Source organism: Daphnia carinata, chromosome 7, assembly GCF_022539665.2.
Source record: "Daphnia carinata strain CSIRO-1 chromosome 7, CSIRO_AGI_Dcar_HiC_V3, whole genome shotgun sequence".
Classification (NCBI taxonomy): Eukaryota; Metazoa; Arthropoda; class Branchiopoda; order Diplostraca; family Daphniidae; genus Daphnia; species Daphnia carinata.
This window is the reverse complement of record NC_081337.1, coordinates 3389921-3417431: the sequence shown is the minus strand read 5'-3', so window position 1 is coordinate 3417431 and position 27511 is coordinate 3389921. Positions and strand designations below refer to the sequence as shown.

The following is a 27511-nucleotide window of genomic DNA, read 5'->3' as shown; positions in this document are numbered from 1 at the left end:
GATGCGAAGAAATGTCTTTTTCGTCCGTCGTTATAAGACTATCCACCGTAATTAACAGTTAATAAAGCGGTCTCTCAAACTATTGTAATTATAATTCTTTTCTTTGAAACGTTGTTTGAAAATTGTCTGATACTTTAAAGGCGTCGGTCCCTTTCCTGAATGAATAGAACAGTCAAATCAAGGCTGATGTTCCAGGGCATCCACAAGAGTTCCTAGGGTACAAGTCCTTAAATGACTTTCTAAGCAACGTCCCTTATTTCTACATTTGCACACATGCGTTCGCATTGTTTCGAAACGCAATCCAAATGGATCTTCCTTCAGGTCGTCTAAACCATAAAAATGTATAAACAAACTATCCATTTCGCTGATGCAAGTCTATTATTGCTATTGGAATTTGCCGATATATTACTATAGGATTGCTTGTGTGCGTAATCGATGGGAAACGCAGTTGTTGAAACGTGCTACGCTTTGAAACAACTGGTGCTAATTCACACGATTGATTTGCAACGCCCACTTTTATTTATTTCAAAATGCGAGTGATTACTTGGCGGAAAAATTGTTTGAAAACATGTAACGTGAATGAGTTATATTTGTAATCATTTTACCTGAAAATTGTTTGATGCATTTTGATGGCTTTGTTACTGCAGCAACTCGGCTCACCACATTTCTGATGGGTAACTAGAAAACCGATCGGCATTGTCCCGTAGCTTCGTTGAACCGAAACGAAGGCCCGCAGCTTGTGGCACGACTATCATCGATGCATTGGCCAGTTGCCTGCAAAAATGTGCTGTCCGGGCAACTAAAATTGGGATTGACTGGAGGCAGGATCTGTCCCACCCCCGACGAATCAGATCTGCAAATACATGTCAATATTTTAAAGAAACATGCATTGTGTTAAAATATAATTGCTTTTTACATTAAAGGATTGGTGCATTTGAAATTTTCTCCCTGCCGAGCTCCAGTCCGACAAGGTTGAAGAAGAGGATCAGGTAAAGAACTTGGCAATTCAAATATTCCTGCAGTGTTTACATCTTGTCGTTGGATCCTGCTCTTAATTATGCCTCGTTTAGCTTGTTGAATAAGTCCAAAATAAAGGTCGTTATCTTCTGGGTGAAACTGGCGCTGCAAGCGTGCATCGAACAGGGCTCTATCGATCAGCCCGCTTTCTTGGGGAGATGGGATAAAATAGGGTGAAAATGGATCCGTGGTGTTGACGCACTCCAGCTGACGTTCAAAAACGTCATAGCCCAGCAGTTGAGAAGCTGAACATGGTCCAGTAGATCCTAAGGCGAAACAGCCGCCTCTGTCATTGGGCACCCACTGCTGCTGTGAATCGTTTTCGCTGTTGATTACTGGGCACTCGTCTGGTGTACAGAACAATCGTCCACCTTGGCTTATAGTCATCACCTGTTCAGCCGGGCAAGGACCTTTAGTTAATTTTGATTGATTAAATTATGTGATATGAAAAAAATAGAATGAATTGGGATTACCTCGGGAGAATAGTGCAACACAATTGTCTTTTGGATTAGGAAAAGGATATTGTCCAATGGGACAATCACAAATGGGATCTCCATATGCTGTGTAATAGAGACGTCTGCCTCCTTGGCATTCGAGAGGATCATTGATATCGTGGCAAAGTCCTGTGCGACCCACAAACACACGTCTGTCTTGACATAGTTTTGGAGTACATCCTCCCTGACATAGATTTACAAATACTGATATTATTTTTCAATAAATAAATTTGTTAATGACATTGATACCTTTAAGGTAACAGGATTCACTGTGACCCAGAAATTCGTGCCATTGCAGGGACCTCTAGATAAAAGTGGATAGCTATTTCCGTCATCAAACTGAATTGAATTAGGTCCACTGCCATCATGTGGAAAATCCGATCCGGGCACTGGTGAGGTTAAATCGTTCGTAGGGGTTTGATTGCCAGGCTGTGGTACTTGAGTGTTACTGTTATCACTGATTTGTTGATTATCGACGTTATTATTAGTTTGTTGGCTATCGGAATTGGCCACTGCTGCAATATTCCCACCAGCCAATCCAGCCGATAAGACTCCAGCAATTCCTGCATTCAATGCAATCGCATTGGATCTTGCGTTCGCAGCGGAAATTAAGGAGGACATCACGGACGACAAAGTACATAGATTTGCGACTGCGTTACAATCTTTGTAATCAGTCACTATAAAGTCGCGGATGTTGCCATTGAACGGATAAGAAATTACGCTGGTAGTCACAGTACAAACCTTCCCATTACATAACTGTGAATACGATAGACATTCAGTTGTGCATCCTGAAATTATCCCTAACGCGTTACATTGGCAGCTAGCTTGTCTACCAACACGCAAGAAATGCGGTACATTCAAATCATTTTCTAAGGAAACAATAGATCCTTGAACATTTGCTTCTTCTGATAGCGATTGTTTTACATCTTCGCTCCCGCCTTCTTCAGTGGTTTTTTTGACCAATCGCCTTGCGTAGCTTTGTAAGTACTCCTCTTGTGTTTCGTAGGCATCTTCAATGTCATCGTAATGATCTCCATTTTCTTTACCTTTGGCAGCTAATACCAACGCAGCAATTCCGGCTGCTATTCCGGCCGATAGGGCGATATTGGCTGCGACACTTGCAGTCCCTGCAACTGCATACGAACTGCTTGCTTTTGATAACAAAGACGACGTGATGCAATCGATTTCGAGCTTCTCACAAGCTTTTTCATCAAACCGTGAGAACTGATACGCTTTCGGTGCAAACCCGAGTTCAGTTAAACCAGAATAAACGGTGGTGCGTGTACAGATTTGGCCACATTGCGTCTCCGTTGTGAGACAAGTGGTTTCGCATGTTCCAATATTGTTAACGATGGCTGCTTCACACGTACATCCCGTACTTTGTCTTCCAAAGTTTAAGAAAAACGGAGTCTCCAACTTCGCTTCCAAAGGGACGATCGAACTGTCCACACTCGGATTTGGGCCCCAATTCAATGGAGGGTCTTCCAAAGTTTCGATTTCCGGCCTCCGGCCTGGTGGGTCCATTTGCTGTCTCGAATTCATTGGCAATTTAACTAAAGTGTCCAATAATCGTACGAAATTATATTTTGATTCACGACCCATATCGTTCTCACTAATCGCATGAATTGCGATCAAAAGTAAAAAGAAAACTTGACACGTCATTGTGGCCAACCAGAGTCCCAGGATAATCTCAGACGGACACCAAAATGAAAACTGTTTTCATTTCCTGTCTGCGTCGAAGCTTTTATCGAATGTAAGGCCTGATGCCCGTGCCCTTAGGATGTACGTAAGTAATCTGGAAACCCCACCTCCATTTTCACAGTTGTTCCACCATAATTTTATAATCACTCTCAAGTTCAGTTCACGAGCCATTCTCCAGCTTAGGCTCCTTTACGGACAAGTGCCACGAAGTTTAAAGAAAGGTGGAATAAATGGTCTACTTCAGAAAATGATTTATCGACCAGGCTATTCTGTATGAAACGTTTAAAGAGATAAGGTTATATTTACTAGTAGTTTTTATGCTACTTTGTTATTAGTCCGTGCGCGGCTCCCTGTTTTGGAACTGTACTCCGTAATTACGAACTATTCGCGATAAGGCACAGTCCATTGCAAAATGAGGAATAAAAGCTAAAGATGGATGTACAATAGACAGGAAATCCTGTGTTTAAACTCTTGGGTGTTGCAGACATTGTGTGGTAATAGAGATGTCTAGCTTTTATGAAGTGTGTAAAAAAAAAAGAAATAAAACGTGGACTGCAAATAAAACAGCATACGTTGAAGGGAACACGGTGTAGGGTTAAAAAACCCATAAACCCAAAGAAATCCATTGTTGTCTTAAAAATAGACTACGTGGGTTATGTTGCGTACACCACCTGTAGCGAGAGGTAATAAGGCAGCCTCTCCATCTATTGTCGTATAATTCTATAGTATAAAAACATACGATTAAACAATTATCTCATGTAGTTGTGGGCCCTTTCTCAGATTAGTAGGCTACAATAAATACGTCAAGGTTATGTAGAACGTTCCAAAATATTTTCCAAGAGCGGCTGTTGATGCGAAGGATTTTTTATTTTATTTTTCTTCATAACAATTACACGTTAATTATTTTAAAGAAATTATATTATTTCTTATTGCGTTCCATTGCGCCCTTCTAGGACTCCAGGTGGACGCATCGCGTTCCATCTCAGGCATTATGACGTGCAAGCATATCAGATAGCAACATGACATATGAGTTTATATGCAATCAAACATACATATTTGCTATTCAACAACTTATATGGGTTGCCATTGTTGGCAATCGGTTGTCATCGTAACGCGATCATTTCGGAATTGTCAAAAAGTTGATTAGCTGCGATCCACTTGCATATCAGTAACTTTGTATGTCAGAGCGTACATTAATAATTCAATTGCTGACTATCTCTTTTGGTTTGTTCAATAATAAACAAAATGTTTGCAATACAACTATATAAGCCGTGAGAAGTCTATCGGTGCATCACAGTGCAACATGTCACATTGTGGCAAAAAGATGCTTAAAATCAAAGTAATAAAAAATACTAGCCTTCTAATTATGTTGTTGGCATTATCTTTTACAGTTAATGCGGCTGGCGATGATAGTATGTTGGAAGGTGGCAGCACATCGAGCAGATTACAAACGAGTTTGAAAGGAAGGGTACTGCGAGTTGTCACAGGACAGGTAAACAACAAGAACTCTAGTATCTCGTAAACATTAGTCTAATCATAAGAAACTATGTACTAACAAGCTTACGTGTTAACAGTTTTATCCTGTGGGTTACATTGTGCGTAATTCTTCCGGGCAACTTGAATATGGCGGGATCGTGCATCATCAAATCCAATACATGTCCCAGAAATTGAAATTCACGTAAATGCATAACTTTCTTTTCTTCTTCCTGAAATATCAAGTAAACATTTCAATTCAGATATAATGTGTTTCTGGCTGCCGAGAATACGAATGGAATCAAACAGAACGGAACTTGGAACGGCTTAATCGGGGCCCTTAAAAGAGACGTAATTCAACAGCAAGCTATTGTACCGTCTTTAATATTTCTTCCAATTTTCTTGTTCAATTTGCATTTATAAGGAAGCTGATTTGGGATTAGCACCATTTGCTATTACTTCGGAACGCTATGAGGCTATTGACTTCTCCGGATTAATAGGCGGAGACTCTACGGGCATCCTTGTGAAATACCCACAGGCTATTGTCTCTTCGACTAGTGCGTACGAGGTGTTCTCTCATGAAGTAAGAATAATTATTTACTTAAAGAAAAATAAATGATTAAATTCAAAATATTGTCAATTTCTGCAAAGGTTTGGATAGGAATTTTAATTTCCATAGCGTCTGTTGCTAGTGTATTTATTGTTTTGTCTCACGCGGGAACGGGATTCTTTACGCGTGACAAAAACAACGGAATGAGAGCAGGAACTCTGGTACTGTACGTGTTGAGTACAATTATATCGCAAGGTAAAAGTGCTTGTAAACAATAGCATTAAACATAAATGTAATAGAATTTTATTGTAAAGGTAGTTCATTCCGATCACGCCAGTCGTCTTTATATCTACTCGCTGCGACCTGGTGTTTTGCAGCTTTCGTTTTCGTCAACAGCTACAACTCCACTTTAGTTTCTTACATGTCTGTCACTTACCAAAAGCCTAATATCAACTCTTTTGAAGATTTGGCAGCTCAATCTTCAACATACAAAACAGCTGTATCCATTGGCTCAATTTCCCATTTTGAAGTGAATGTAAGTTTTCCCATCGTGTTAAATCTATTGTTGAGTATAATTCATATATAATTATTGTTGTTTTAATTAGGCAGCGAAAACTGGTGCTATGAAAACAGTAGCTGATGCCATAGAACGATGCTCCGATTGCAAGAAACACACTGCCCAAGACTTAGCTACCGCCGTTGTAGAAAATGAAAATTACGCTGGAATTGTAGTAAGTTGTTAGTATTATGATGTTATCATTTCATTGGTTATTTTATTTTTTAGACATTCAACGTGGGCTATGCCATCATGGAAAAATACAACATAGCAAAACAATGTCGTTTAACGATGGCGAAAGAGAAAACTGCTTGGAAACACATGTACTACGCCGTTCAGAAACAAAATCCTTACACTGAAGAAATCAATAGAGAGTATATAATAAACTTTTAGTTTATCATGTGCATGATATGTGCTAATGTTGCATCACATTTTGAACTGCAGATCTCTATGGTTCGTTGCTTTCGGATTCGGTAATTTTTGGCTTAAACGGTACATGGTAGAGCCGGAACATTGTCAGCTGCGATACAACAACAAGGGAGTTTCGACCAAGCGTTCGAGCAATCCAATCAAACTAGTTCAGTTTTACCTGCCCTTTCTGATTCTTTTTGTTGGCTATGCAATGGCTTTCCTTCAGTTCTGTGTCGAAAAATTTTATTTCCCCTACTCGGCCGTCGTGTTGTAGAGGACAGTGTCGTTTCTAATACCCCAATTCAATTTATTCCTCATTAATTAGAATGCACACAAAGAATTAAGTCGTATAATGTAGCAAATGTATTCATCAAAGTAGTTTTGTGCAGCACAGGCGTAGTTGAGTCACCCACCCTGAAGGCCCACCTCACCCCAAGGGACAACTACTGAGGTTTTATTTATTTAAATTTTTTTTAGTTAGCCCTTCCCCTAAGAAATTTGCATTTGTTAGAAAATCTCATTTTCTTCCCCTTCCTTTTTGTACGAAACAAAGACCTGAATTGTTTTTCTCTTTCGATGTTTTCAAAATATGCAAAACACGAAAGGCGCGATTTTCGTTGTTAGCTTTTGTCGTTGGAGGCGCACGAAAATTGGGGAAGGGTCACATACGTGTCATTTCAATAAATACTTTGCATCTATTGACCTTGGTAACCAGTCGAATAGTAATTTAAGTAAATTCCACTAAATTTTGATGTCGAAGATAAATTTTCTACAATAGCAAGTGAGTATTTAGTATCACAAGTGCTGCCTCTGCCGTATTCCAAAGTAACTACACCAAACTTACAATTAATTTAAAGTATTTTTTTTTCTAAAGGATGTTGTATTACTGGTAACGAAACATACAAAAAGAAACCGAACAAAAAAAAAATAAAATTACGGGGGGTGAAGAACAAAATGGGTGGATCATGACTTGGATTATTTGCTAACTGATTTTTTCCGGATGTATCAAAAATGCAAATTTAACGTTTAGCCCTTGTGCGCTTTTGCTTTGATGCCTTTGGCTTTTGGAGCCTTAGGTGCGTGAACTGCTGGTGCGTGAACTACCGGAGCGTGAGCCTTAGGAGCTTTAGCTGCTTTAGCTTTGTGGGCCTTCAGGAATAATTGAGATGTTTCCATATCAGAAGCAGCCAACGATGCAGTCTCACCTTTCACTCCGTCCAATGGCACCGCGCAGACCATAGCGACGACAGCGAAAAGTGCGAATAGCTGATCACAAGTATTTTTTTTTTAATTACAAATCAATCAGTTTAGAATTAAAAATGGGAAACTTACCAAAAAGACGAGTTTCATTTTGTTTTTCGTTTAGGTTCTAACTTGTCGGAAGATCCAGGTGCAAATGTGTGTGTTTCGGCTGGGCTGTGGGCTGTTTTTATACTGTCCCGACTACCTGGCCTCCAGGTGACGGAACAAGAGGCACAACAACACGCATTTTCAAACAGCCCAAAAGGCAAATGGAGGAAGTCATCCCGACCTTGAAAATTTTTGTTTTTCATTTTACAGGCCAATACACTCTCGGCTTTCAAGCCAGACGGTATACTCCATCGTTCAGGTGATACCTTTTAACCAAGGTAGTCCGTATTGGAGGAATGGTATACGAAGAAATTTATTTTCCACCATGACAGCGACGAAAACCATAAAAAGAAATGTTTGAAAAGGCTAAAGAATACGAAAATCATGTTCAGTTCTGTTTACGTAGTTCTTCCGAAGGTTAGTTTAATTGCAAGGTTGCTGATATTTTTTGGTGTTATATGATAGCTCACGATATGTCTGATTGTGCAGGGAAAAAACGAAAATGAAAGAATCATTTGTTTCATAACAAGCTGATAAAAGTTGATGGAGCTGATTAAAATTCAAAAAAATTCGGTTGCCCATCCTCATGTCCCGAGGCTTTTGTAAAGAAAAATTCTTTTTTTTTAACCTATTCGAATGTCAAGGTGAACTTGATAACTTTAGTTTTTCAGAAACTTAATTGAAAATTCAGTAAACGATCAGAGTCTTATTTTAATGAGATGAAAACAAGGACGACGTGTGGATTCGTTCGGGACAAAGAGAAACGAAGGTTTCTTTCTTGGCACGCCGAAGGCTAATGTCGCTTGATGGCCCAAAGGTTTTCTTTTAGTTTACCTTGAAGCAAAGTATCAGAACACGACGAATTTTTACGACTAAAATATGCTATCTTCTTTCTCTCAAGGTAAAACACGATAATAATAGCGTTTTCATAAATACCAATATTGCTCCGGAACCCATGTGGATCGAAGTGCGTCACTGAACACGTGATCACAACAAAGACCACGCCTATGTGTAAGAAATGTATAAGAGTTGGGCACATTTCAAGTTCTGTTTAAATCGTTCCAACTCTTTGGAGTGTTAAGAAGCTCCGCAGGTAGATACAATATGAGCCTTTTGATGGTAATGATTGAAAAACTTTGTTTAATTAAATCCAATTTAAGTTGAATTTTGTGTTTGAAAGATCTGCGCTGGGGTTGCTGCTGTTCTTATCGTTTCGGCAACCATTTCTTTGGCTGAGCCAATGGATGATGCCGTTGCCGAAGCTGTTGTTAAGAGATCCAAGACATGGTCGGATGCCAATATTTTTTGAGGATTGCCATTACTCCATACTACCTGTTACCCTATAGTTCCTATTAATCGTTAAATTCTTTATCCCCAAATCTAAACTGATTTTTGTTTTACTTTCAAGTTACACAAAAGATGCCAAAATCACATGTAACTTTCGATACATCAATTTCTAATGTATCTATCGATTTACAATTATCTGCAATTATCTAAAACCTTCTGGGTGAATGACCCTTTGTTAGGGTAGACTAATTCGGTTCACTTCAACATAAGAGGTCTTGTTTTCCTTAGTGAGGGTTTAGATAAGAAAAACAAGAGGGAAACCTGAAACTACGAAAAAAAAAAAAGGAAGAAAGTGAACAACAAATGCATTCGGCTGCAGAGGCCAACGAACTTCAGGTCCATGTTCAATTTTCTAGTCAACAAGGGTAACCCCAAGTAAGAAAAATACGAAGGTCAAGTACCTACCGTTTGTTTAACATCCAAATAAGGGAAGACTGTACTGAGCAGGGAGATTAAAATCAATTCAAACCGGTTAGGATGCTAAGACGAAGAAGGTGAGCCATTAATTGTATTGTATTTAGAACAACTCGGCCTAACTACTCGTCGTATTGTAAAGTGGTGCATTTTTGTACTAAGAGTAACAAAATTAAATTTAAGAAGTTAGAGAAAAATTTTTTTTAAACTTTAAGTGCTGTTTTTGCAAGCAAATACGGTTGTGAAAAGGGTACTGAAAAGGGTGTATTTGTCCCTATAGCCAATCACCAATTAGGATTTCCAACAAGCATGGCCGCCGTTTGCTTACCCGTTCCCTAATCCAGTGTGGCGGTGCCTTTCTTTTTTTAGGCAACTCGTGCAAATGAATTTTTGGCACAAATGCATGATAAAACACAGCGGCATGCATTGTTCTGCGATGAGCAATTATTTGGTTAACAAAGTTTTCCGGTTTGCTTTGAATAAAGAATCAAAACGAGCCTTCCTCTTCCATCTATACACTCTCATACATTCTATTTCTGCAAACACGCCTCTGTGGCCTAATGGATAAGGCACCGGCCTCCTAAGCCGGGGATTGCGAGTTCGAGTCTCGCCAGAGGTAACGAGAGAATATCTGTGTCAATTTTTGCATTTTAGTTTTTGCGGTTTTTCTAAACGTTTCCCAACATTTATTAAAAATGTAATAGCTCTGTATTAAGTTAGGAATGTAATAATTTAATTTAGCGGAAAACCTTCAAGTAACTCGTTCCTTCAGTTTAAACAATACAGTTAGTAGTTTTTGTACATACCCGAAATTAAGTTAAAAAGACGTTATTTACTGTACTAAACCATAGGTTGGGCATACTGAAAACGGGAAAGGGTCAGGGGTGCAGAATAGAACAGCAAAACGAAAGGAAACACTGACTGTTGCGGTAACAGATGTCTCTGTCAAATATACAAAAAAATTTATTAGAAAAAAAACGCCCTCCAACGGCATACAAAAATCTGTACCAGTGCTGATTGTGGTTGTGGTAGTTACGGTGGCGGGTGGTAAAATTTTATGCAGTATCAAATTAAAGATGGAGAATATTTGGACGAGAAAGATTCGTGGCTGACTTTCTTTTCTGTTCCACAAACTGATTGTGTTCCAGCCAAAAAAACTTGCTTTAAAGCTTTGCATCGACGATTCGACAACGTTCGTTGTAGATAATTTCGAATCCAACTTTTGCTGACGAAAATTCTGTTCGTCCACGTAATCTAGTAATTGAATTACCTCCGTCGTTTCTCCTCTAAAACAGCAAAAAGTTTCAAAATTCCATTTCCAATTTTTTTTTAAAACATTAAATCAACAAGTAAGATCTACATACCGAAGTGTTTCAGTGGGCTGTAATATCGTAGCTGACACGTCTGGAAACATTTCAGTGAAATCTTGTTTGTCATCGAGTATCAAAGTGTCACGTAAGTTTCGCCGCAATTCACATGGGCCCATCACATCAATCAACTCTGCACATATGTACTGCGCCATTCCAAAACGATGTAAGTGATTATACATGCCAATTTTAATTTTAAAAATAAATTAGACATTTACTCTTTTGGTAACGGTGTAGCCATCTATGGTGGATGTTGACGTGTATGTTGTTGTCACGGTTACTGTCGATGTCCTCGAACTGTCGACTGCCATTGCCATCGATGACGCCAAAAGAATGAGGGTTATTCTCTTCATTTGATATCTACCGTTGTCAGTCAGACCAATCGCTACGAGCTCTGCATCACATTTGCTAGGACCCTTCCACTCGAATTGTCCCTTTTATCAAATCGCCTACTCCACGTTTGTGAATGTTCCTACCCTATTTTCTTTTTTTTCTTCATTGTAGTAGCTCTTTTTCTCACCCAATTTTCTACTCGTCTTCGCTTTTCAACCGATCTCCTTCGTCCTAGCGCGTTGCTGATTACAAAGGATAGTGTGTTACCGCACTTCGTTCCAATGAATCGCCGTCCGTCGTTGAATCGTTGGTGGAAGATACCCGTCATAACACGGTGAGACTATTCGACGCCCATTTGCACGACCGCATACTCGTCGCATGACGAGTCACGGCTGTCAGTCGCAGCAAATTCGGGACGTCTTGTTCGGTCCTCGGTGATCAGCTGTTCGGTGTATGATCACAGACCGTTAATCGTTACGTCTTGTTTGAAAGAAGCACAAGATAGTTCCTTCTTGCCAGCTTTACAACCAAGCAAAATAATTTATAGTTTACCCCTTACTGCTCTGCACTCGATAATTTTCCGCTTTGTTAACGGATTCCTGGTCACAAACAAATTAATTTTATTTCACAAAAAGCAGCAAGGATTCCAAATCTTTTCGGTCAGTTAAGACAAATCCCGAACATAGACAAAAAAAAACTTGCTGTAAAATTTTACAATCAGAGCTGTTTTCTTCATTATAACGATATTAATCCGTTCGATGTTTATCTATTTGGACGTTAAAAAATCTAACGTTGTTGGTTTACGCAAATGAAACGCGTACTGTGCTGCACGCGTACCGATTCTCTTGTCCGGATTTCCTTTTTTTTAAGCGAATGTTTGATTTTTACGCCGTCTAATCCGTCTTTTTCTAAACACATATTTCTATCATCTTTCGGTTTTTCTTTTCCCTTTTCCATCTACCAATCTCTTTTTTTCCAGGCCGGTACACAAATTCCAATCCTTCGTTCCCAATGAACCGACCTCCTTTCTTGAACCTGTGCATTGTAACACAGTGAGAGAGTTCGCCGTTTTACCGACCGCAGTTTCTTCGATGCGTGGTCTCAATTACGGTGACAGTAGGCTCCCACGCGTAAAGTATTTTTTATTTGAAATGTGCCACATCTGATTATTATCGTGCATTGGTATTTTTAAACCCGACTTCCGCTGATTCAACATCCTACATAATCATAACCGTTGGTATACGGGACGGTTAGCGGACGCCTTGTCCGGTACCCAATGGTCAGCTGTTCCCTGTTTCTGTTACAGGTCGTTAATCATTTCAAAACTTAAACCTTCAGTTTTTCAATATTAGCCATGCACTTGCCATTCACCGAATGGATCGTTGGTTTATTTTATTTCTTAACATGTTACCTCACTTTCAATTAGCACATCTATGAATTATATCCCAAATCGCGATTTTGAACAAAGATTCTCCACAAATCGAGGGCTCGATGACGTGGATGCCAGATGATTTCGCCACTTGTAGTGGATGTCGTATATCTTTTCGTCAAGGTTATCGTCGAGTCGTTGCGTTTACTGGCATCGCTGATGCAAACAAACTGAGAACCAATTTCTTCATCATAATGACGGGTGTTTATGGACAACTTTTAGGCATCTATTGTTTTTCTGTTGCTGCAAGTGCTACGTGCGCTGTATCACATACATCTCGAAACACTTGCAGTCTTTGAACAAAGTCTTTGTCAAAGCAATTGACATCAAATTGTAAATGTTTTGCCATTTTAGGGTTCAGCATCCTTTAACTGTGAAGGTCATGCGAAATGACTTTAAACGTTAGACTAGTGTGATTTATAGCTTTCTACTTTGATGTTTTTTTGCATCTTCTTCAATCTGATGACCTTCCGCATTGGTCGTTGATTCCGTTCCCCTTCTTGGCTTTCTTCATGACGGACTAAGATAATCTTACGTAGTGCGTTTGCCAACGTAAAATGGAGGATAGTTATTTCCCAATTAGCACAACCTTTTCCTACCTGGGTATGAGATATCGTCTTACAAAATAGGTCAGCTTTTCTCGTTTTTCAAGATAAATAGTTAAACTAATGGGGTAACATTTATCGGCTTTTTTACGGTTCAGCTAATTTGGTTAATTTTCGAAATTTACCTGCTTGTTACCAACCGTTATGACCGTCGTATAAAAGGCCCTAACGCGTATTGTTTTGTTAGCATTAGAAACTAGTTGTTTGCAGTGTTTGCATCCTCACAGTCCCTACCTTAATAAATTAAATGACGCTGAAGCTCGTAGCGATTCTTGTTCCTGTGATGGCCGTTTGGGGTGTCACGTCGGCCGGCGCATTCGTGCCACGTCAATTGGACAGCTATGCACCGGTAAGAGTTGACGACGTCCACGTCAAGAAAATGGCCGATTTTGCTTATACTTCTATTTCGGCTAACAGTTTGACACCAGTCAAGCTCATTAAAATAGCAAAAGCATCGAAGCAAACTGCATCCGGTGTAAATTACAAGCTAATTCTGGAACTCGATGAAGAGCAAAATGTTGAAGCCAATGCCGGAGCTTTTCAGTGTGAGGTGATTGTCTTCGATCAGCCGAGGACGAATACTCAGAAAATTGTAAGCACATCATGTACGTTGAAACGGCAAAGAAGACAAGTTATAGGCAAATACGTACCGAGAAATGTCAATGATGCTGACGTCAAGGAGATGGCAGCGTTCGCTACTAACGCATTATCGGCCAGCAATTTGGGGCATGTCGAACTCATTCAAATAGTTCGCGCTGCTTCTCAAGTAGTTGCAGGTGTTAACTACAAGATGACTCTGTTGCTTGCTAGTAAAGAAGGGGGACCCTATGCCAAACGTTTTCGATGTGAGGTGATTGTGTTTGATCAACCATGGACCAGCACCCGAGCACTGACCCAGTCACAATGTGTCCGTGTTTAACGTAAATTTAAATGTAGTTTAGAACCTATTTCCTTCCTTGTTTTGTTTTTTCACTACTATCGGAGCTAAACGGTCACCATATTCCTTATTTAGCTGAATTGCGTGACGTGAATTCGTATTTTTTTAATAAATTTTTATTCCGCACTTCCTCCAATACAAACAACTCAGACTACATGCAAGCGAAATTTGTACTTTTTTTTATTACTTTTGTTATCTTAGTCTCGTCGTGCAACATTACCATTTATCACCTGCTTTTGTCGATAATTGTTCTAATGAAACGCAGTCTCATCTGGTTCATTCATGATAAAGATATTTTGTTGATAACTGGCCTGGAGATAGGCCTTTATGGCGTTTGCCTAATGATAGTTGTATCAGTATTTTTTTTTTCAAACAATTGGCTATTTTTTTTTGTCTAAGCATTATACTCGAACGTTCGGTACTGTATATCTTCACCGTTCAATCACTTAGTTAAGCACTCAAACGAACTGAATAACTAAAATCCATCTTTAGTCGATAAAGGTAATTTATTTTACATTTTGTACAGTCAACGCTACAAGAACTTAATATTTATCAAATGTTTTTTTTAAATAGATATGTTGGATTCAAGATCATACAACTCATTTCCATTAGCAAGTAATGAAACGCAGGATGAAAATCACGCATTTTCACCTGGTGTTATTGACAATTCCTTCAGTTTTTCAGAAAAAGCCATTCGTATGGCATTTATAAGGTATGTGTTTAAAACACAATTATTCATAAAGAATATTTCATTTAAAAATTTAATAATTACGTTCTGGAAAATATCAGAAAGGTGTATGCCATCCTAATGGTGCAACTAACTGTCACGATGGGTTGCATTGCCGTGTTTGTATTTGTTCAACCCATCGCCTGTTACTCAAAAACGCATCCGCAATTGATGATAGGCGCTTTGGTTATGTCCATCGTCCTGTTAATCACTTTGGTATGCTACAGCGATTTTAGACGACGATGGCCTTTGAATTTTATTATGCTCGGATCCTTCACGTTATGCGAAGGCTTTTTACTCGGCACTTTATCGTCGCATTACGAAGTAAGCTTTTCAAACAAATTTTTCAAATGGAGAAATTCAACAAACCTCTTTATTTTCATTTCACGCAGACCAAAGAAGTGCTCATAGCTGCGGGTATTTGCACAGCTGTTTGTTTAGCTCTGACTCTCTTCTCTATCCAGACCAAATGGGATTTCACGGCGATGGGAGGAATCCTGTTAGCGTTAGTCGTTGTCTTGTTGATTGCAGGCATCTTTGCAATTTTCATGCGCGGACAAATCGCGCAATTAATTTACGCTTCTTTAGGAGCATTAGTTTTCAGTGCGTATTTAGTCTTCGATACCCAGTTGATGCTCGGCGGCAAACACAAGTACTCCATCTCTCCCGAGGAGTACATCTTTGCTGCACTCAATCTTTATTTGGATATTGTTAACATTTTTATCTACATTTTGGCTATATTCGGCGGCTCTAAATAATCGAACAGCTTTCCGTTAATAATAGTTTATTATATTACATCAATAATCATCCGTAATTTGCGGAAAATTTGATTATTTTTTAACTTCTTTGGCCTTTAAAAATACCTCTAAACCGGGATTGAAAATTCACAGTCTTTCCATGACCAAATTGATACGTGAACACCAAACGTTTTGAAAGATTGAAGGACAAATGTTCAGAATTTTTAACGCGTCCTCCGACCCACCAGTGAACGATATGTCGTATAGCAGCTATTCAATCACAAGGTTTATCCTGTCCTCACGTCCAAGTAAAGTTTAATATCTTTTTTGGGGCGTAATCTGCACACCAGCTATTGTTTCGCTGTTAATAAAACACATGTAGTTGACATCGCGTTAATATCATCAATGATTTAAATGCTATAAATGCGATAGTATTTACTTGGTGTTGTTAATTTGTTTAAGCCTCGTCTCTATCACTATTCGTTGCTAAGAAACCAGTCGAAAATGAAACCAAATCAATGTCTATCAACACTATTCAGGTTTAACCAAAGTCTATAAACATGGCACAAACAATATCATTTGTTTTGTGCAGTAGTTGTTCTTCGACGGCACAGGCTGCGCTCTAACACTTACCTCAGTCAGTCCGTAAACCATGCAAGTTAAAAACGTTTATCATATCCTACTGATTAACGTGATTATTGTCATGGTTCTTGTATCGTTTGCAACTCCGTTATCATCGCGTACAGATTTTGATGGTGCCAATTTAAATTTTGTCGTCTTTCACGTAACGATTTTTTCCCCCGTTTATGTAGGAACAAATTTGTATACGTACATTTATAACATTTTACTTCAGAATCCCCCGTTCGATGTTTTTAAACGGGGACCGAATGGTACCTTTACCTACAATGGAGTGGGCCTCGATGTTTTAAGATGGATGGCTGCCTATTTTAACTTCAAGCATGTCCTTTATTGATTTGAATAATTAAAAGTTTCATCTTAAATTTAAAATATGTAAAGATACTGATAAACGTCGGTTTAGATTCACGGTGGTGGCGGTCAATCAAACTCTTGTTGAGAAATACGGTACTCACGAAGCATCGTTCTACCAGCTGATCAATGACAAGGTTAAACAAATTAATAATCTTAATACTTTATCAAGTTCTTCCTTTTTTAAATTAACCAACTACTGGCGTGCGATCAAAATGAAACCATCTAATAATTTTTTTTCTATAGGAAATTGATGGAATTTCTTGCGCTTTTTTTTTAACCCTCGATCGGATTAAGAGAATGGATTATACATCTTCGTTTCTGTGGGTCGATGGGCTCAATATCGTCGTTCCTAGACCGGGAGAAGAAAGTCGACTATTCGCATTCACCAGACCCTTTCAACCGACCGTGAGCACCTGATTTATGAATTGAAATCAAACCAAATTGTTTTTTTTAAACTAATGATTAAATCTATTTCAGGTTTGGCTTTGGATTTTTGTTGCTATGATTTTCATAGTGGGAGGCATGACACTCTTTACTTGGCACTACTACTGTTGTGGTCTCGTTAACGAAATATCTGACGTGAATAGCGACCATCAACATCACGAGCGAATTAAATCGAATGGACAAAATATGTTAAGCTATTTTAGTTCCAGTGTGATTTACGTCATCAATACTATGACAAATCAAGGTAAAAATTATTCTAATTCAACCTCTTAATTTTGTAATATACAAGTCTCTCCGATTTTCGTAGGATGTAAGGAAGCATTTGGCCGCCATTCCTTCCGAATCCTCGTCGGTTTTTGGCTTTTGGGTGCCATGGTTTTGGTGAATTCGTATGCAGGTATTGTTATCTCATCGTTAACCGTGCCCAAAATGAAGCCACCGATTGAAACGTTAGAAGATTTAGCGGCCAGCAAAGATGTTAGTCTCATCATTCGACACGACGTGTCCATCGGAGAACAAATTCTGGTCAATAACAACCATACAACGCAATTCGATTACGTACTGAAATAACTATTAATTAATTTTATCAGAAAGCAACGAATGGAATTTACAAGATTCTCGGAGATAAAGTTCGTTCTCATCCCAATCAAATTCTTGGCGATCCATTTAGAGTAAACGCGATGCTGGAAACTGGAAAATATGGTTATCCTTTTGTAAGTAAAATGCGCTCGATGATTTTTGATTTACCTTATTAGGATAACAATTTTTCACAAATAATTTTTAAAGGTCAGAGCGTTCAACGATTGGTTCGTTGCGCTGCAATACAAGAAAGACGGTCACTGTCGTTTTCATTCATCAAAAACATTGTCTGTTCCGCTTGGATATTATTCGTGGCTCGTGAAAAAAGGCAATCCCAACGCGCGAATATTTAGCAAAGGGTAAAAATTAAATAATTTAATGATTTTAATTGTTCTGACATTTGTTCATATGATCTAGGATAATGAATTTGTGGGAGACTGGACTTATATTTTTCTGGGGAAATAGAGCAATCGGAGTGGCAAGGGCAGGCGAATGTTTCGATGGCAAACGTCAAAAATCTGAAGCTAAACAAATTTCTATTCGTTTAGCTGATTTGACGAGCGCGTTTGTTATTCTTGGCATCGGACTCGGTTTAGCGCTACTTTGCTTCTCGTTAGAACAAATCAAATCGATCAAGAAGTTTGATCTTTTTAACTGCAAACAGTAAGTAACACGTCCGCGGGCCGCAGTATAATTAAAAATCTCACGTCGTCCGCATAATTCGGGCTAAACGTAGCGCACTATAGAGCTTTGAGTAATCAATCAATGAATAACGAATCAGCTGTATTGGAAATAGGGCCACATAAACACAAATGAAATTTTGTTATTTAAATGTAAACGTTTAAAGAAAAGCAACGCAAACAAACAGGTGAAACATTGGCATAGTTGGTTGAATTGTTTATGATAGGAATCAATAAACGTCATTAGAATAGTAGCCGAGAATACGTTCTCGTGAATTACTAAAAAATGCCTCACATTTTACCTCATAAAAAGGGAAGGTAGTTATTTTCCAGAAGGCTAGGTAATTAATTTTTCCCTCTAAAATAAAGGGAACGGGCTAGCAAAACGAGCATGGAACAAAATGGCGTTTCATGTGCTGATTTGAATAACCTCAGGTGATATACCGGAACCCGTGCGATAAGGAGGGGCTAGATACATTTCAAGAAGGGGTCTTACATTTTCAGATGTCACAAAGTAGCAGTAAAAAAATGGACAGGAAGGGATAGAAAACGAAAATTTCCGGGTGTTGCGTCACCAAAACAAAGGCAAAGGTTAAGGTAAGCAAAACAAATTACTAGTTATTCTTTTGTTTCTTTTTGTTTTATTTTCTTACCCGCCCCCTTTCTCATCAAAGTTTTTCTCATTTGTGGCTGAGTGTGGAACAGATTCAGACGTTGAATCCACATGCGCAAATGATATTCATTTATCATCAACTTCAATAGAATGTCAGGTAGAACAGTTCTGAGTTCCATTGCTGACGTGTGATGTGAATGACGCAAATGCTTTTCCAGTTCAGATTTTTGCTTTTAAATTCGTAAAGTTCCGTAAGTTCCCATTCTGTGCCAAAGTTCTGAATGCGTAGCGTTTGAAACGTTTACTCATTCATTGTACAAATCCACGCAGACGTGCTATGTTTTCATATTTGATGAGTGTGAAATAGCATCTTGCACATTGATCCAAACAAGCAGCAAAATGTAAGAATAGTTAACGCTTTGAAAAGTGTTTATTGCAAGTGTGCTCATTGGCCTGCACGTGACTGTCGGAAAACACGCAATCATCGACTATATATTTCAAGTGCCCTAAAACACCTTTTTGCCAAAATTTACAGGTGAGACATCGTCAGCTGTGAGTTCCCGATGTAACGTGTTAGAAATTAATGCGAAAACTAACGCACGCTAAGGTTGTCACTTCGATTCATATGGGGGCACAATAGACGATATCAATTTCTGCATTCAAGCGTTGCTAAGATACAAAATTAAAAAAATATTTTTTTAAATGTCATACTAGTGACATCCGTTTCATCCGCAATAGGACTCGGGTCATATAAATGAAGCAGCTCCTTCCACTGACAATCGTAAGTATAAACCTCTCAGTGTTAGCGTTCGTAACATCAGTTAACAAGATGGGACGTCTGCGATTTAATCAAACGATTTATTGTATGATTCTACCATCACTTGCTAGTTTGGTTGTGTTTTATGCAGCGCCTGTTAATTCCGTAGCACCGCGTGCTAATTTTGGTGGCGTAGAAATGAAATTCGTCGCTATCCACGTAATTAAAATAATTTTTAATCATACATGAAATGTGTACTAATTATAATGTCGTTGATTGCATTTTTCAGAATCCACCGTTCGACATTTACATTCGCGGACCGAATGGTACTTTTACCCTTAGTGGAGTGGCTACTAACATCGTCGGATGGATGTCTAAATATTACAACTTCAAGTACGTAAGAATACATCCTCTAATCAGTTTTTAGTTGTAAAGTTTAAGCCGCTCATGTCAATGTCACCTTTCTTTAGGGTCACGTTAGTGGCAGTAAATGAGAGCCTGGTTGAAAAATTTGGTACGAATGAAGCAGCCTATCACCAGCTTACCGATGATGAAGTAAAGTTATTTCACTTCATAAAACAGTTTGGTGTATAATCGAACAATTTGATAGGCAGTCGACGGAATCATTTGCGGCTTTGGCCTCACTCTCGATCGTATGAAACGAATGGGTTACACATCTTCGTTCGTGTGGGTTGATGGATTCAGTCTTGTCGTTCCAAAACCTGGAGAAGAAAGTCGTTTATTTGCCTTCACTGGGCCATTTCAACCAACAGTGAGTTGTAAATGCATTTAGCGCAACGTAAATTGAAGCCGTTCCATGTTTTTATTTCAGGTTTGGCTCTTTATCCTCATTAGCCTCTTGTTCATGGTTGGTGTGATGGCCGTGTTTACTTGGTTCTACAAGAACCCCTCGTTCAGTAATTACAAGGACATTTCCATCACAAACAGGAAAGAGGATAGTGCGATGATGAAACCGGATCGAAATAAAATTTCTAATTACGTTAGTTCCAACCTAATTTACGTAGTTAATATTCTCACTAACCAAGGTAATGAACTAGTCAAGTTTTTGTTTAAATTTATGTGCGTTAAATGTGCTAATGTTCAACAGGATGTCGGGAAGCGTTTGACCGTCATTCATTCCGTGTCTTGGCTGGATTCTGGCTGTTAGGCGCTATGGTTTTAGTCAATTCTTATTCGGGTATCGTCATTTCATCATTAACTGTACCGAAAATGAAGCCGCCGATAGAATCGCTCGAGGATTTGGCTTCGAATAAAGAAACCGGTATCGTTCTTCGACACGACATGACGATGGGAATACAAATTTTGGTCAGTTTAAATGTTTTAACAAAAATGAGTGCGAGACTTTAACAATTTTATTGCGCGTCTGCAGAATGCCGTGAGTGGAGTTTACAAGGTGCTCGGAGATAAAGCTCGGCAGGATCGTAATCAAATCGTTGGCGATGCATTTAAATTGAATAAAATGCTGGAAACTGGGAAATACGCGTATCCATTTGTAAGTTACTAAAATAAAGGGTTTGTATACGTAATTTCTTTGTGCTTGGCCTAGGAAATTGGATTTTACTAATTTTTTCAAATTTGTTTTAGATTCAAACGTTCAACACCTGGTTTGTGGCGTTACAATACAGGAAAGACGGGCGTTGTCGTTTTCAAGTATCGAAACCATTGCGCGTGCCATACGGATATTATTTCTGGCTGACGAAGAAAGGCAGTTCAAACACAAAATTGCTGAACGATGGGTAAAATGTAAATTCTTTTTATCAGTAGTACGTTGATTAATATTTTCACGGTAATCTAAAAATAGATTAGTTAAATTGTGGGAAAGTGGCATATCGCGGTTTTGGGCGAATAACCAAACTGGTTTGGCTAAAGCCGCCGAATGTTTCGACAGTAGACGGCAGAAAACATCAGCCCAACAAGTGCCTATTCGTCTATACGATTTGACGAGTGCATTTCTCATTCTTGGCATCGGACTGGGTTTGGCCATCCTTTGCTTTTTGATAGAATTAATTCAATCTAGATTTCGGCGCCAGACGCAACAGATGCAATCGAAAGGACGCAGTTGTATCGATTTGAAATGAGTCACGATCCGACTGAAACTTATTTTTTTGTTCTTTAAATTAGATAAAAATGTAAAAGTAAGATCAGTCATGTGAAGGTTACAGTTGGTCACAGATAAGATGTGATTAAGGCATTGCTGCGCACTTTGGATTAGTTCACAGGTTGACGCAGTTGTTGTGTAAGTTCATCGCAACGGTTTTGTCCCAAGCACCGAAACGAAATCTCGTAAAGCAATTTTCTACCTCTTGACTTTTTTATCACGTACAGACGTCATGAGAAAGGATTTCACTATTGCACTAATAAAATAGGTTGTCGACCAATTATATTTCACTGCATTCCGAATTGTATTACAAATACCCACCCATGGAAGACGCAAACGTTTAAACAAGGCGATCCCATTGTTGATTTTAAATATGGACCTTTACACTCAACATGTGTGGTGGGTATTTAATGTTGCTTAACAGCTGGGCATAATGAAGCTTCTTCTTTGTTTGGAATTACTGCATCGATAACGTGAATAACTCCTTCGGTCTCGGTCAAATCGAAACCAATGATTTTTGCATTTTCAATAGTTACACCGCCTAATTCCGCATTGGACCAAAATTAGTTTAAATTTTTCACAACAAAGATGTTTGAAACTTACTAGGGGATACGTCAAGGTCAAGGTTGCTGCCCGAAAAGACGGGGATAGGGCCGGATACAAGCCCGTGACTGTAGTAAGTACCGGAAGCTGTGTGCGTGTTTATCAATTTGCCAATTTCTTCTTGACTAGCAAACAAAGAATCGAGCACACCTGGTGGCAATTTCTCGAATGCAGCGTTAGTTGGAGCGAAAAAAGTTTTTGGGCGATCTAAATGGAATAAATTCAACGGTAGGTTAAAGTTGTAATTAGCAAAAGGTGAAATAAACTAACATTTATCGCTGATTTGTGTAATGCCGAGATCTTCAAACATCTTGTAAATGATTGAGAATTCCTTATTGGATCTCAAAACTTGCATTTGGGTGTTTTTCGGTTCCAAATCTTTAGGATTTAGGACCGTATCGATGATGTAAACGATACCGTTGCTGGCCCTGATCGTTTTCAACACGAGGGCTCCATTAACGGTCACTGTCTGTAATGTCAAGATTCATTTTTAATCGGTACTAAATAGATAAGAATTTTTTCAATATTAACTAACCTCTTTAAAAGCAAATGAAACTCCTTTTTTACGATAGATGTTGATACGAACCACCTCGCCCTGGAGAGTGGGAACAGTCAGATCGGTTTGAATGGACGAAATTTCTTTGGGATCGTTCTTGAACGATACGATGTGATAGTTAAGAATATCTTTCAATAACTCTGCATCGTTAATGGTCTTGGAATCGAGAGCAGCGAACGCTTCATTAGTCGGAGCCCATATGGTGAGTTCTGTCATTTAAAGCATCAATTAAAACATTTCCTTAAAAATTGTAATTAAAGAATGCATTAAGCAATTAAGCAAATACCAGGGCCAGCGAGAGTCCTCGATAAACTAGCTTTGCTCATTAAATCGAGCACTGTTGTCAAACCATTTTGTCTCAAGACAGAAGTGATGTCTCCCTATTAAACGCGAAAATAATTTTTAGGTACAATTTCAACAGGTAAAATAGATTTAAATCTAGCGACATGTATTTGAATAATTTTCTTATAGTTTTTAAAAGGAGAACTTCTTTTACAACCAAATTATTACCGTGGTGTTGTCCGAACTTTTGTCTGCTGGTGGTGAATCGTGATCGACTGAACGGCGCGAACTGTAACGGGAATATTCGGGATAATGGGCATAGGCAGAAATGAGAGGGACTAAAACGAGCGCAATGGAAGCAATAACTAAGAGGAGTTTCATTCTTTTGGCAAGTTGTTTTCAGTTATTGTTGCAGACTGATTTTTATCGAGTGGAAACCTTTTGTTTTTATAGTTACAGTCGGCCACGCACGGTCAATCACCGGCCCTGCATTCATCGCCTCCAAACCAGAAACAATTGACCAACGAATTTCAAGGGCATTTTCCTTTCAAAGCTTGTCAAATTTAAAAGGAAAGCTTTTCAGTAAGAAAAAAGGATTGCTAAATTGAGGTTAACAGCGTTGATCGTCGTTTTATTGCAAGGCTAATAATAGCCATAAAAAACGGCGTAAATAATGAGAACTATAAGTTACAATCGTAAATTTGGATTGAATAGCTTTAAAATAATTATTCATTGTTCAAAGTCATGACTCATTGTCGATGAATGCTTTTGTTTTGCCACTTCACCGAAATTATTCGTGTTTGCGTGCACGCAGACTGCGGTCGCCCTTTGAGGTACACCGATGGGGGAAACAACGACTTTCAAAATTAAAATTCTAAGGTTATCAAAGGAAAAATAAAATCATGCCTTGTGGGCTAAATGACAATTGTGGATGCATGAGTTTAAAATAATCAGTTTAGTAGTTAAAGTTCATATTGATTGTTAATGTCATCTTGTCATCGGTGTTAATATGGGGGGTATGGGATGTTTTTTTGTTTACCGCATGCCTTATATCTATAAAAATAAAATTTTTATTTCTTACCAAAGGTGGTGGGGAGTAAATTGATTGGCGTTCTGAATAATAATCGTCTATCGTATCATAAACAAAATCAGAAGCAGCACATTTAAATAAGAATAAAACGATCACTGCCATGAGCTCCATTTTTACACTGGATGGTTCTTCGAATTGCTCGATCGCACTGATTTCCACTTGCTAAAGAAAAATCTTTTATAGCTCAAATGCTTGCTGATAATCGATTTTTCAGGTCACGTAACAAGGACTTTAATTAAATGAGTTATATGTTGAAATCATGTTAGACGTCGAATCTCTATGTTGGGATCTCCTTCCATTGAAAAAAGGAAAACAAAGTGTTCGATGTTGAAAGACTGCCATTACGCAAATTGTATTTGCTCTCGTTAAACCTATTTAAGGAAAAACATTTCGGATTCAAACTATTTTTACTTACAACGCTAATTGTTTATTTTACTACGTAAAATTGAGGTTGCTAGTTGGAAAGCTGTTTTTTTTCAGCGTTTGCTGGACGTAGTTGTGCCGATTTCAAATTCAAATGAAATTATTGAAGAGAAGGTTGTTATGGAAAATGTCGAAGTGATGAAACAATAGCAGATGGGCAATTGACTGATTGGGTAACAATGTAAAGTGCCTCAACCATCAGCAATGAAGCTGCTCTTTTTCTTAAAAGGATGAGATGTGAAAAAGTAAAACCAATATTGTGAAACGGGTTACACGTGATTCCATCTCTAATCAAATAGCAATTACTCACATCCAGTCTGTCCAGAATAAAGCGGTACCCACCGCTCCTACGTACCATTGCGAAGGACGTTGTAAAATTCGAAATCTAAATATTCTCGAAAGAAAGAGAAAAACAAAAAAGCTAACCCTCACTCTTTTTTCAGGGCGGATATTACGTCACGTTTTACGACTGCCACCTGTCATTAAGTGTCCATCCCCTTTGCTTGCATGTTTTGTCTACCATTTCTCCGAATTTTTGTGCCCCTTCCTTTAGCCAGTTTGCTGTCAAGTCACTCATTGCTTTCACTGGGTAATGGGCTGCAGCAGGTAGTTTCGTTTTAGTCCCATGTATTTTCACGTCTACCATTTCTCCTTACGATCGAAATCCTGATGTTCGTGAACAGTGTTCCAAAATAAAAACAAAAGTGTCTTGGCTAAAGTGAAGGCTCACCAGCAAATAGTAAGTAATCATTTAACTATTTTCCATTTGCTAGTTTAATTTAAAAAGGATATTGAGAGATGGCATATATATACGATAAAATAGTTAACATTCTGCCCGTCAGTCAAAAGCTCTGCAACCGAGTGTAGAGCATTAAAAGTAACATTAAGACCTGCAGACCAGGAATCATGCCACTATGAAATCTATAAAAGTAAATTTAATCAAAAGGTTTCCAATTGGATTGTAATTTGTTTCGTTAATGACCATTGGTCGTTCTACTTACCCAACCTGACGGTTGCCATACAAGAATTTACTATACGACGAACTTATTTTATTTTTTTTTGCCTTCGATAGCAGGGCAATAGAATGCTAGTACTTTTGATGCAGGTTATTTGTAGATTATGTCACTTAACTTCACAGTTAATTAACTGGCCAGTCAGGTATCTTACACTAGAAACAGAACAGAGTCGTTTTTTAGACGAGTGTGTGGCTCTTGATGGGTTGCAGAAGTTAATGTTGTCGACTAGTTAAATTGTTTTACGTTGTATCTTTACTTGAAGCATTTGTAAAATGCCAAAATTCTAAATATGTCATCCATTTTTGAGAACTGCAGTTATTATTAAGCGTTATAGAATCGTAAACTGTTCTAATCAGCCATGTTTTTCGGCGTAGGCCATGACTACGTGCTATGTGTCAAGTTCATCAACGTGTTAAACCCCAACGAACTAGGACTTGTGCAATCTCGTTATCTTAACGCTGACGTAAAGTTTGCATATCCTTTTTAAACAAATTCTATCTAGTGTCCTGTCTGCCCCCTGGGAAAGGAACTCTGAACGGTAAACCTAAAATAATTTTAAGCCACCAAAGGCATCCAAGCAAAGCGTTGCGATGTTAGACCGATAATTTTACTTTTCATTTGAAATTGCATCATAAAAGCTGAGCGTTTGTTGGTTAGTGCCATATCGTCTAAGCCTACAAAGTTTATCTTTGCTGTTGCATTCGTCAATATTGGTAATCAATTTACGATAGAGAGAGATCTGTTATCCCCCTCTCCCCTTTATGCAATCAAAGTTCATACAGTCGATGGAGGTCATTTTGATTTTGAAAGTTTTTTTCAATTTCTTTTCGTTAACATTCTTTGCTGTGCTTCCACTCCGTTCTAGTTATTTAAGTGTATAAATACAAAAAGAAAGTATGCAGATCATTTATTCTAACCAAAGGGTGGTGCTCATCTCAGTATAGTATTTTTTGCTATATTAGTTGGGGAATGTAATTCGAAAAAAACAAATAACAATTATAGAAAATTTTAAGGATGATGTTTTAGGGGGCTGCTGTTGTCCTAACCAAAAGAACTTCTGCACCGTGTTCTCGCAATGATCTTCTTTTGTTCAAAAAGCCAAATGACTTCGAAATTGAAAGATGCAAATGAGTGTACAAATACAAAAAAAAGCATGCAGGCCATTTATTGTAATCAAAGCGGGACGACGGGGTTCATTTAGAAATAGTATTCATTACTATGGTAATGAACTATAGTAGAACTGCTATTTGGGGAATGTAACTCGAAAAAAAAAAAAAAAGAAAATTGTAGGAAATCTGAAGGATGGTGTGATAGTGGGCCGCTGTTGTAACCGAAGGGTTTCTGCATCGTGTTCCATAAAATCTTCATGCGATGGCAGAAAGAAAGCGCGTGAGGCCGAACAGGGTTACAGTTCCCATCACGATCATTTTTATTACTTTTACGAACGCAGAAATGGCTTCTGTAAAAAATGTTAAATTCAAATTATGTAACCTAATTAGCTTTGTGATTTTTAAAAGTAGCCAACTCTAATTGTTCGACTTACCGGTTTGCATTTTTTTTTTTGGTTTTGTCAGTGTAGAGTAGAAGACAAACACTGCTTTTGTGTGTTCTTCGGTTCGCTTACCGTTAGGCTTTGCCGTTTATTAAATTGCGAACTAAACGTTTAAGCAACCTTTTAAAGCTTCTGATTACCATCTGTATCTACTAATCTTATCACCTTTGAGCAGATGTCACGCAAGCTTCGCTCGTTGGGGGAACAAAACGTAGATGAGACGTTAGTGATTAACGGTAGATCACGAGAATGTTTACCTTTCTGTGGAAGAAACGCTTTTAAAAAGCTTATTTGAAAATTTTTTATTTGTTCCCCGTTATTTGTTTTGGAAAGTTAGGCTTGATGTTAAACGTTTCCAT

At 38.4% G+C, this 27511-nt stretch overlaps 6 protein-coding genes, 2 long non-coding RNA genes and 1 other non-coding gene across 12 annotated transcripts; 6 read left to right on the top strand and 3 right to left on the bottom strand.

The window, feature by feature from the left end:
- Positions 1-635: 635 nt before the first annotated feature.
- LOC130695482 (uncharacterized) lies at positions 636-3113 on the bottom strand. The gene is made up of 4 exons (XM_057518618.2): positions 1761-3113; positions 1491-1695; positions 917-1427; positions 636-853 (listed from the first exon to the last, which is right to left on the bottom strand). The coding sequence occupies exons 1-4, from the start codon at positions 3111-3113 to the stop codon at positions 679-681; spliced, it is 2244 nt and encodes a 747-aa protein (XP_057374601.1). The 3' UTR covers positions 636-678.
- LOC130695571 (transforming growth factor-beta-induced protein ig-h3-like) lies at positions 1748-23474 on the bottom strand. The gene is made up of 7 exons (XM_057518731.2): positions 23300-23474; positions 23076-23169; positions 22769-22998; positions 22504-22702; positions 22234-22440; positions 21977-22171; positions 1748-1760 (listed from the first exon to the last, which is right to left on the bottom strand). The coding sequence occupies exons 1-6, from the start codon at positions 23450-23452 to the stop codon at positions 22038-22040; spliced, it is 1017 nt and encodes a 338-aa protein (XP_057374714.1). The 5' UTR covers positions 23453-23474; the 3' UTR covers positions 1748-1760; positions 21977-22037.
- LOC132088152 (uncharacterized) lies at positions 4779-5225 on the top strand. Its single transcript, XR_009421425.1, has 3 exons — positions 4779-4890; positions 4949-5036; positions 5110-5225. It is a non-coding gene; the product is annotated as an uncharacterized LOC132088152 (long non-coding RNA).
- On the top strand, positions 5439-6476 carry LOC130695477 (uncharacterized). The gene is made up of 5 exons (XM_057518611.2): positions 5439-5490; positions 5550-5770; positions 5841-5966; positions 6020-6165; positions 6236-6476. Exons 1-5 carry the CDS (start codon positions 5439-5441, stop codon positions 6474-6476), a joined length of 786 nt encoding a protein of 261 aa, XP_057374594.2.
- Trnar-ccu (transfer RNA arginine (anticodon CCU)) lies at positions 9860-9932 on the top strand. Its single transcript has one exon. It is a non-coding gene; the product is annotated as a tRNA-Arg (tRNA).
- Positions 14558-15503, top strand: LOC130695578 (protein lifeguard 1-like). Its single transcript, XM_057518740.2, has 3 exons — positions 14558-14696; positions 14774-15035; positions 15104-15503. Exons 1-3 carry the CDS (start codon positions 14560-14562, stop codon positions 15467-15469), a joined length of 765 nt encoding a protein of 254 aa, XP_057374723.1. The 5' UTR covers positions 14558-14559; the 3' UTR covers positions 15470-15503.
- Positions 16158-18334, top strand: LOC130695569 (ionotropic receptor 93a-like). The gene is made up of 7 exons (XM_057518729.2): positions 16158-16572; positions 16682-16843; positions 16916-17126; positions 17190-17407; positions 17473-17595; positions 17669-17820; positions 17879-18334. The coding sequence occupies exons 2-7, from the start codon at positions 16736-16738 to the stop codon at positions 18126-18128; spliced, it is 1062 nt and encodes a 353-aa protein (XP_057374712.1). The 5' UTR covers positions 16158-16572; positions 16682-16735; the 3' UTR covers positions 18129-18334.
- Positions 19133-22204, top strand: LOC130695564 (ionotropic receptor 93a-like). Of its 4 annotated transcripts, XM_057518715.2 has the most exons (11): positions 19133-19289; positions 19469-19535; positions 19643-19730; positions 19801-19904; positions 19982-20066; positions 20122-20283; positions 20344-20557; positions 20620-20837; positions 20902-21024; positions 21117-21268; positions 21334-22204. In XM_057518715.2, exons 3-11 carry the CDS (start codon positions 19710-19712, stop codon positions 21608-21610), a joined length of 1356 nt encoding a protein of 451 aa, XP_057374698.1. In that variant the 5' UTR covers positions 19133-19289; positions 19469-19535; positions 19643-19709; the 3' UTR covers positions 21611-22204. The 4 variants fall into 4 exon arrangements, with proteins under 4 accessions (XP_057374698.1, XP_057374700.1, XP_059352072.1 ...); XM_057518717.2 differs by having other exon boundaries at positions 19267-19535; positions 19663-19730; XM_059496089.1 differs by having other exon boundaries at positions 19267-19535.
- A 3275-nt stretch (positions 23475-26749) lies between the features above and the next one.
- On the bottom strand, positions 26750-27250 carry LOC130695597 (uncharacterized). The gene is made up of 2 exons (XR_009002429.1): positions 27144-27250; positions 26750-27059 (listed from the first exon to the last, which is right to left on the bottom strand). It is a non-coding gene; the product is annotated as an uncharacterized LOC130695597 (long non-coding RNA).
- Positions 27251-27511: the final 261 nt, after the last annotated feature.